General features: G+C 30.4%; 1 protein-coding gene across 3 annotated transcripts in view; it reads right to left on the bottom strand.

Annotated features, from left to right (window-relative positions):
* Positions 1-228: 228 nt before the first annotated feature.
* Positions 229-11105, bottom strand: part of LOC145932590 (opioid-binding protein/cell adhesion molecule) — a 264950-nt gene continuing 254073 nt past the window's right edge. For 2 of the 3 annotated variants that reach the window (XM_083031635.1, XM_083031634.1), the window contains 3 exons: positions 6828-6986; positions 4995-5328; positions 229-1748 (listed from right to left, as the gene is read on the bottom strand). In XM_083031635.1, the coding sequence (XP_082887761.1) occupies positions 1600-1748; positions 4995-5328; positions 6828-6986 (642 nt within the window). In that variant the 3' untranslated portion in view covers positions 229-1599. Of the gene's footprint in view, positions 1749-3237; positions 3451-4994; positions 5329-6827; positions 6987-11105 lie in introns of those variants that run through there. The other variant, XM_083031636.1, reaches the window with a different exon arrangement.

Below are 11105 nucleotides of genomic sequence, written 5' to 3'. Positions count from 1 at the left end.
TTATTAGATTAATTTTTTTCTTATATATAGTAAAATAATAATAACCATTTAATTTTTTAAATTTTTATCAGAAATATTGTATGGCAGGTAAATTGTTATTGTTATTACTATAAACTTGAATTATTGCATTTTTATAGTTTAGAATATTACTTTAAATTACCTAAAAATTATAAGATTTCGTATAATTATTATACTTTATAATTTCGTATAATCATTGTATAATGTATTGCGCATATAACAAAATGAAATACCTTGAGTTGATGATATATAATATAATATGTAATATATACAAAAACATTGTTATAAAGAATCAATTTTGGCAGTAAAGATTGCGCTGATAAAGTTTCTTCGCTATTGATGATTAATTTGAGCAATCAACTGGCAGTTTATTTATGGACGTAATTTCAATTGTAACTTTTGAATATAACTGTATAGTTTTTCATAAATTTTTAAATAATTCACTTAAAATCTGAAATAAAGCAATCTTTGTCATCTTATGTTATGCAATATTTATAATAGGACAATCTTAGATTGTGAATTCATTATATCGTCAATATTAGTAACAGCCACGTAGAACCAACGGAACTGAGCACAACTTTTGTTTACAGAACTCAATGTCCAATTTGCATCAAACTACTTGTTAGAAACTTGGAAAGCTATAAGGAGTAAATAATACCTGATTCTGACGACGAAGTGTTGCCTGTCTCGCGACAAGATTTCAGCGCTGGATTCATTTGCGAAGACGTATAGTTATATTTCGCGAATATAATACTTCACAAAGCGTGAAGATTTCTGAGAAGATTTTAAATTTTAGATTTGAAATTTGAGAATTCTCCTTTAAGAAGATACACTGCTAGAGACATTAGATTAAATTATTTCATTATTATTATATTCATAAAAAGATTAATTTCTTATCTTACATTGTCTCCCTACATATTTTTCATTTAAGAAACGCAGAAAAGATTGATAATTTTTTACTTAGAAAGAAATGGAATTTGCGCGTATATCTCGGCTAATGAATTTAGTTTTTACAGACACTTTAATATAAATAGAAACGACAAGTTCTCATGAAAAAAATTATTTTCTATGTGTGAGAGTTTATAATATCCAACAACATACTGGTTTTCACAACTTCGCGAGTAAATTGGTCCACGTCGAAAGACGACCAAACCTCATTCCACGGATATTATTCACTCGTTACGAGTTCAAGCGGAGTTTCTATCAAGTAATGTCACTTGGATAAGACGTTTCTTTAAACGAAAGTTACATGGTTACGTGAAACTTCGCAGTCTTCCTTCTTGGATTTCACCACCGGGGATACTCTCAGAAAATCGTCTGCAGTTGAATCTCTCACTTTAAGTTTACTTGCAAATAGATTTTTCTTTGATCTCGCGCGGAACCTGTCTCCCGTCGCGACATTTGAATTTCATCGTCAGTGTGAAATAACTTTAGCGCGTGAGAAGCAAGATACGTCAGGATAATTTTTGATACGCAAATGTAACGAGGGGTTTCGAGTTTTCGAAAAAAGATTCGAGATGTTTAAGCTTGTTTGCATTCGGTTAGTGACTTTGGTTTCGCGAAAATAGCGGTTTACGCTAATCACGTTGCATGACAGATGAAAGTTTGAAAGCACCGTCTTACATCTGGAATAGTGAAGAGAGCCGCAAGAATCAATATGGTATTGCTCCACGTAGCTGCTGTGAAATTTCGTTGATCATCCCCATGCATGGCCGCCGGTTTTTCTTCCTCTGTAAAAATAAATAAAATAGATAAGATTGCTTAATGAGATAAAATTCGAGCGGGAGAGAAAAGCAATTCGATATGCTTTATATATAATTTTAATAACGTTATATTCTACGTTATATTCTAATTTTATTATTATGATTAGGAAATGTCCTATAAACATCGGTAAAGATTTCCGAAAATATATTAAGTGAAAAGTTAATAATTGCGAAATGCACGTTTATAACTGCAGATAATATAAAATTAAAATTACTCTTGCAGGGAATATTTAATTTACAAATATATTTTAAGAGACAGACCTTATTTGTCGATTTCGTTACAGATTATTTATTGTACACTGCGTGTACATGAAATTGTACATGAAATTGTACACTATATTTTTACAATGTAAATGTATAATATATATACATTTCTTTTCCAATACATGAAAAACTTTGAATGGTCGCCCGTTGATCCCGACCGGGATTGAATAGCCGAAGTAGGTTAACTCTCCCTGTTGACTAAAAAAAATGGGCGACCGGCCTTCCTATACAGCCATCCTTCGAGATTGAGGACGGTTTGCGAATTTTACGGCCCATAAAGCTCGCCCTATACTCTGACACAATGTCTGTTTTTACGAATCCAGATTTCGCGCATATACGTGGAGCATAAATAAACGTCCTTAATGGTGGAGCATAAATAAACGTCCTTAATGGTTCGAGGAGAGAAAGGGAGCGAGCGCTCGGCAATTCCGATGATCAACGAGAAAGATTTTTTGAAAGATTGGACCGATAGAAAGAGTATGCAATGAAATCGGGGTGTAAAATAATAGAGCATTGTCGATGTGCAATAAATATAAATATATATAAGTATATAAATGTGTACACATCTTTACATTATTTAAATTTTGATTATAACATGTATTAGATTATGTGTGCTGATACAAAAGTTTATAAATCTAAAAAAGTATTATTCATATTCTTTTATGTTTTATGTTTACTGGAACAACATATACATTCTTCGGTTTTATTTTTTTAAAAATATTTAAAAAAAAAATACAAAGTTTGTTTAAACTCGATTAATATTTTTTTATAGAAATTAGCTGATTTAAGCGTTAATTTGATAATCAAAATTTAAAATAATATTAAAAAATTAAAATAGTAATATGTTGTAAATAATATGTTATAATATCTTATTCTAGATTATAATATTTTTTGACAGAAATCAGCTGATAACTGTCAAAAATATTAATCGAGTTTAAAGTATTATAACATATTATTTAAAACGTATATTATTATTTTCATTTTTATAACATATTATTATTTTAAAAATTAATTAACAAATTAACGCTTTAATCAGCTGATTTCTGTCAAAAAATATTAATAAAGCGAAAATTTGCTAATTAAATATTCTAGCTTACATATTTATATTTATATTGTGTATGTTATAATTTGCTAATTAAATGTTAAAATAATAATATGGTAAAAGTTATAAAATAGTAATATGTTGTAAATAATATGTTATAATACCTTATTCTCGATTAATATTTTTTCTTTCTAAAGCTATATTTTTTCGAACGAATCTCCTTCGAGTTTTAATTAATTATTAATATTAAGTCATGTATATAGTATCGCGCGCGCGCGCTATTAGAATGAAGTTGCCGATGTTTGTAGAATAGCGGCCATTACCGAAACGCCGCGAGTATCAGGCAGTTGGAGCTGCGTCCCGCTGTGATTAATTAGTAAGCATAATCGTTAGAAACAATTTCTAACCTTTGTATTGTAATATTTATCAATCGCATATCATAATTTCAACGTTAATATGGCGTAATGTAGGCGTAATTGTTCGAAAGGCATATTTCGCGAAAAATTCGATGCAAAATTTCTTGCCAACATAACCCAACTTAAACTGTTTCGCGCGCGCGAATGTGTTGCGATCCGTGGATATATCTATCGTTAATTCTAGCTTACATATTTATATTGTGTATGTTATAATGCGAAATAATAAGATTATTCTAATATATGTATGTATTTTATTTGTTACAGGATTGCGATACATCGTGCGATTCAGGCGTCGTGTCGGGAGTGCCGTGCAAAGTGTCGCGCGTCGGGAGTGCCGTGTAAAGTTTCGGGCAATCGTAATTATTCGTGTTTTCGCGAGTGTCGTGAGTGTTACCATGGACCAAGAGAGGAGGAGGAGGCCCGGGGAGGCATCGGGCGACATCGGGGCAACTGTGAGGTATGCAAAATAAAACATTTTTTCTAAACTGCATTGTTTATGAGATATTCGACACATACTATTCGACACAATTATGTATATACATAATTTGAATATTTTGTTTTCAGATCAACGTGCTGTGTACTACAACTCCGCTATTGCACGTATCGGTGAGTGAGAAATTATTTATTTTATAATATTTCTATAGCGGTAACGGGGGTATATATAATATATGTTGAAAATATTAAAATAGTAACATGTGTTTTAAATAATATGTTATAATATCTTATCTGCGATTAATATTTTTTGACAAAAATCAGCTCTGATAATTGTCAAAAATATTAATCGAATTTAAAATATTATAACATCCCTTTCTAAAAAAGGCACGTTAAGTTGATTCTTGCAAGTATTGTTGCATCTTTTCCGATGCTGATTAACTGTTTCGATTTGCATTGTGCGTTATATTCGTAGCATCGAGAGGCTGTCATCGCGAAGGTTAGTAGTTTAACAGTTTGTTTAAAATTAAATAAAATAAAATAATATGTTTCAAATAATATGTTATAATACTTTATCCGCGATTAATATTTTTTGACAGAAATCAGCTGATAACTGTCAAAAATATTAATCGAGTTTAAAGTTTTATAAAATATTATTTAAAACATTATATTATTTTATTTAATTTTATTTTGAACAAACTGTCAAACTGCTAACTCTCGCGATGACAGCCTCTTGATGCTACGAATATAACGCACAATGCGAATCGAGGCAGCCAATCAGCATCGCGGAGAAGAGGTAACAATACTTGTGAGAATCGACTTAAAATGCTTTTTTTTTGGAAGGGATTGTTAATTATATTAAACTGTAACAATAAAAGCTGCATGTGTATGTGTGTGTGTTTATGTGTAAGTATAACATTGAATGCATTACACGTCATTACTGTTATGTATACCGAATAGTCCAGTTGATCCGATCCAACTGATCGGATGAAATTGTTTGGATATTCGGAACGAGAGAATTGATTTGCGATGCTGTATCCACGCTCAATAATTGCTTACCTTCGATGACGTGTATCATGATGTGAGCTGGCCTGGCATTATTCGGTGAGCATGTGTAATTGGCGCCATGCGAAAGCTTTATCTTTTCCACGATGAGTACCGAGCCGTTTTTTCTCATTTCGAATCTAACGCCAGGTTCATTATCATAGTTTATCATACGTGTTTCGCGGTACCAGAATACGTAGCTGGGCGATTCCGCGGCTGCCATAAGCTGGCATTCCAAACGTAGACTGGAGCCTTGTTTCACATGAAGATCCGGACCACCTGGTATCACAGAGTACGCCTCTGTGATGTTTAGCCATACGAATCGTTGCTGCACTGGTACCGTTTGTATCTATGTCATTAAAACGAAATATACAAACTATAATTTACAGAGTATATTGCCTTTTAAAGATTCAAATAGTTAACAATTAAATAGTTAAATTAATTTGATAATTAAGATACAAAAATTTAATAAATAAGAAATCGATTTTAATAAATTATTTAATACAATAGAATCGATTTTGTTTTTTTTTAATTTTATCATAATTTTGCATATAACCTCGAGATATTAATTTCACTTAATAGCATTTTATTTCTTTTTATATGTCAGATGTACGTTAGGTATCATTAACACATGATAATAGACATGAAAAATAATAATACAGTTTATTGCAAACTATTGTACGAACAAGAACAAATATCTAGCAATATTACATAATTGTATTATATTTTAGTTATGAGTTATATTGTCGAGAGAGATATTTAACGAGCATCGTTGAAATGCTGTTACTAGTCGTACATGTAGAATATTACTACTGGCTGACCGCAATTGATTGTTACTACTAGTTGAGCCGAATAAACGTCAGTTATTTGATGCATGCAGCCAGTAAAAAAAATTAGCGTCATATAAACTATGAAACGTTGAATGATTATCCTCTTATTGTTAGCTTGTTATTTTTTTATGGATGAAAAATTTCTCCAAAAGTTACAAACGAAAAGGAAGAAAAAAATATATATTAAGAAAGAGTTGGCAGTGCAATATTTGTAAAAGTAACTCATGCTGACATTTAAAATGAGATATCTTTATGGAAATAGACATTTACTTTTTCCCAGCTATATTTGGAACTCTTTTTAATCATTAATATGAAAAATTTAAACATATTGTAAAAATATATTGCAATAATTACGTTTAATAGCAATTTAAAATACATTTTGAGAAATCTTTAAAGTTTCCAAACTCTTTAAATTGAAGGTAATTGCTAAATTTAAATTAAAAAATTAATTAATCTTAATTAATCTTAAATTTAACTTAAATTAATAAATTGAATTAATAAATTAATGTATGTACATGTTACTTAAATTAATAAATTAATGTACATGCTACGAGTTGTGAAGAGAAATTGCAAAATACATTTATTTAAAGAATATACATATATATATATATTATACGATAAAGATTGCTAAAAATAAAATGGATAACATTTGCTAAATTAAATTATTATTATATAATTTTTAGATAAAATTCTCAATTATTTTTAGAATTATTAAAATTTTAATGTATTTAAGATTTAAAGATTTATTGTTAAATTATTTTAAGATTTATATTAAATTTTAAATTGATTTTAGAGAAATATAATTATGTATAATTAATTTACAAAAATACGATTACATATTAAACATGTCTGATTTTTTTCAAAGAAGAGTCATGCATATTTCGCGACACACAGGTATACACATATGTGTTATAATGCAACACTATCACTCTTTTGAGTACGATATCAATATTCTGAAATGACATATTTCCCTGGAAACATTATAATAAACATTATAGTAAATAGTAGTGAGCATTACCTGACACTCATAAAGGCCTGCATCTTCTTGTTTGACATTCTTAATTAAGAGACTCCAATCAGGACTGTTTAAGACAACGAAACGACTGTCTATAGAGTGAGTGACTCGACCTACTGTAAGCAGTTGTCTGTCTTTCCGCCTGAGTTTGAGCCAAGTCACCTGAAACATGAATTTTATTTAACAACTGGTTATTATGAGTAGTATAGTTGCGAATTAATATTGATATGAATTAAATATTGATATGTGTATATATAAGTAAATCATTTATTATTTATGCTCTGCGATAAATTCGCTCAAGTGCATAAAAAATATAAAAAAATAACAAAATTAGGGATTAAAGACGAATGTAAATTACAGGTCTGTCACAAGTATCACCTATTTTATATATATATATATGCTATGTGCATTCTTTTGCTTTTCTTATGTTTTTTTTATATACATACGTATTTTTTCTGTTATTTATTTTCATATAATATATTATGCGTAATCGCGATATATATATACAAAACAACCTAGATTTTATTAAAATCAGTCGATTATTAATATTTATAAAACATAGTATTTCGCATTCTCCATCCTCTGAATGTCTGTTATATAATTCCGTTTTACAGTTACTGTAAAACGCGTAGCTGTAAATTACATTCAAAATAAAATTCTAGAGCCGTCCTAAAAATCATTTTGCATTATTTATCTGCATCCCCCGGCAAAGCGACTGCTTTTGGTGAAGAGAAACGACCCAAATCCGTATGTATTACTTTGCTGGCACTCGATTAAATTTTCAACTTTGCAAGCAATGGGAACAGAAGTATCTGCTTGACAGATCTTCTAAAATATCCGGGGCGATATTTTGCTAGAAATATATTGCGTAGGTTTCGCTCGGCTGACTTCAAAGATAGACATTGGCGGTTATTTATGGAAAATGTCACCAAGATAGAAATAGATCTTCCGCACGGAATCTCAAGATATTCTCGATCGGCCGTCGATCGAGCGAGAAGTTTCTCTTCTTCGAGAATGTATTTACTATAGATATTTCATTCAATATCTGAATCGTTAGATACTTTTCTTACGGTATCGTATTATAGTTTATATAAGAGAATACTCTTTTGTATGCATGAATACTCTGTCTTTGTATTACGGTTTTCTTATATTCATTGTCACTGCGGAAAAAAGTCAACTCTAAATTTTAAAAATTGAATTCTACAATGGAAAGAAAATTCTCTTTATAAATAAATATATGCAGATCCGGCTTCCCCTTTTTCTCTGCTACATAAAATAAAACTTTTATATCTAATTGTAGGATAAGACATATGTGACCTAAATTACGTGTAAAAGTATTCATATAAGAGAGCAAATATTTTTGAACATTTTTATAATTTTAAGGAAGGATATAATTATCTGTGATAATATATATATTAAATCCCACAAAGTGACATTATGATCTCGAACAAACGAAAGAATCCCAAATGCACTGCACATATTTATATAAATCACGAGAAATTAACGATGCCGTTTTTGGGAGATGCGCGATTCCCTGTCGGTTCAATCTGCCGATTCTGATGAAATTAAGCGGATTCGCGACGATTACGAGCGGCGCGCGCGTTGAAGCGAATTACGAGCAGGATGTTTCAATTATAGAGGTAGATTCAATATTGACGAGCGTAGAATAAATAATTCGCGGATAACGAGTAACGGCGAGACGACGTCGACGGTGCATCGATGCGTAAAAAGCCGCGCCACGTTGAAGCAAAATTACAAAGTTTGGGGAATCCCAACTTTCTCCATTCTTTCATTATAGTTCTTCATAAAAAATGGTGTGTGCATATGTATATATATATAGCTACGCGATGCCTCGAATGTTATTGTAATTTATCGTCTCAATCCCTTCCTTCCATCTGCTATATTATTCTTTTTTTTTCTTTTTTCTCATTTTTCCTCTATCGTTAATTTTATCGAGCTTATAAAAAATTTAATTGAGTTATAATAGTTTCTTGATATACGAATTTAGCGCTTCCTGTAACATTATTGCTTTTACATGCCTTAAATAAAATTTGCTAAAAAACTTAATTAAATATTTATGTGATCAACTTGACATATAAGATTACTAACAATAAATATAATTGCGACGCGAATGTGGAGCATTTATAATTCTTTTATCTAAAAATTTCGAAGATATGAATTTTTATGAAGATTTGTTTTTAAAATTGTCAGAATATTTAAATATTAATATAATCTATCATATATTAAAATATTATTTATATATGTTACAACATATCATATCTAAATTAAGGATTTATTATATTGATACACGAAAATAAAATTTGTTTCACGCATGTAGGTATATTTCGCGTTATTTACACGCGGATATATATGTATAATTAAAAACTTGCCTTTAACTCCAATCAGCAATGCACTGAAAATACTTTGTAGATATGCCTCACACGTGTCGACAGAAAAAACAATAAATGCGTGGTCCGAACACGTACGAAAACAAACGAATAGGCTGTGAAATTAATTCCCGATATATCTCGAGTTCGAATGCGAGCGCAATGGCCGACGAATAGCTCGTTATCTTCTCTTCTTCCGTTCATATTGTTTAGCGGCTTCACATACTCACACTGTTTCCAGTTTCCGGTTTTCACGTGTCATATATAATAATTTCGTTTAAAAATATATTGTTATCGATGTTATATAAATTACATACTACCCTAGAAATATATCTGTCAGAAATAATCTAAAGTACATTTAGGGCTTGGAAAAACGCGTCCTTTTTTTGTAAAGACATTACTATAAAAGTTATTTTTTTTGATAATTATAATGGTAATGACGTTATAAAATTTATTTTTGACGGGAGAAATAAATTTAATATATTTTTTTAATAACGAATAATTACTTTTATCATTATTTTTCAAAATTATCTGATTTTTCTCACATATTTATCACTTAAATTTTGAATATATTTTCCTCTTTGCTATACGAGAATTTAGGAGCAACTTTGGTACAAATAAGGCTCGAGTATGTCCTATGATGCATTTTCATCGCATACGTGACGGAGCGTCGTGAATCGCTTTGGCCACTTGCATGTCACGCGTGTTGTAACACGCACGTGTTATTACGCAAAATGACACGTTCATCGCGAACGCGTTGAACATCCGGATGCAGTTTGGACGCGCAGAAAGACAGAAAGAGTCGCGCGAGATTTCAGTCGACGCGACATGAATAAAAGATTGACCGCACTACTTTTTCGGGCTATTTTCCTAGCGCGCCGATATCGACCGATCACTTTTCGATATCGTCCGTCGAACCGTCGAACCGTCCGACGAAAGCTGTAATTAATCCTTTGAGAGCTCTTTTAATTGTTTTTATATCTTTATGGTCGAAGACGGCTTGATGAACAGATTGTAGCGAAATATTTGCGGTTTCTTTCATCCGATCGGCTGCTTTATCAACTTGAAATTGATTTTTGGAATTAAATAAAAATCTACTTAGAGGTCACATATTATATTTATGAGTTTTAGAATCTGTCACTTTACTCAAGTATAAAAAAATTATTTATCTTATTGAAAAAAAATTAATTAACATTTGAAAATAATAATTAGTTATTTTATCACACATTTATAAAATTTAATTTTTCAAAAATGATTATTTTCTAAATTATTATTGAAAAAACTATTATCTTCTACATAATTTAATTTTTAGTATTATTGTTAAAAAAGTATAATATATAAAAAATATAGGACTCTAATAATCGTCTACTTAAATTTTTTATTTTTTATATCATGATATTTTGAAACACGTAATTGGTGATATATAATAATAATATGACCGGTCATTATGTAGTGCAATTACTGATCAAGTTACGTATTCTCGCTTAACGACACCTGCTGCCCAACGTGCCCAAGTCCGTTTGTCAGCTGGTATGCATGCGCTGGTGGTGAACTACTTCATCGCATTACATTAAGCGCCAAGGGTTAATGATGTCAGTAATAAACAATATGGTCCGTAACACTGCGTTCTCGTGCGAAGGATCGCGTTAAGATGCCACGTAATTAACCCTTCCATTCATATGTTCTACAGGCAGATGAGATTGTTGAAATTTTTCTCAGAAAAAAACAGTACTTTCTTTCTCTTTCTCTATCTTTATTGTTGTCTCTCTACTAGTTCAATACTTTACATAATGTAATTATGTAAATTTATTTTCTTCATTTTTTCCTGATTCTCTACAATGTATTCTACAATGTGTATTTACAATGTATTAATTTTATTTATCTCTCTTTTCTT

Source organism: Prenolepis imparis, unplaced genomic scaffold (assembly GCF_030444845.1).
Source record: "Prenolepis imparis isolate NDT839.2.m4 unplaced genomic scaffold, iyPreImpa1.0 SCAF_2, whole genome shotgun sequence".
NCBI classification, from domain to species: domain Eukaryota; kingdom Metazoa; phylum Arthropoda; class Insecta; order Hymenoptera; family Formicidae; genus Prenolepis; species Prenolepis imparis.
This window is presented reverse-complemented; position numbering and strand designations above follow the sequence as displayed.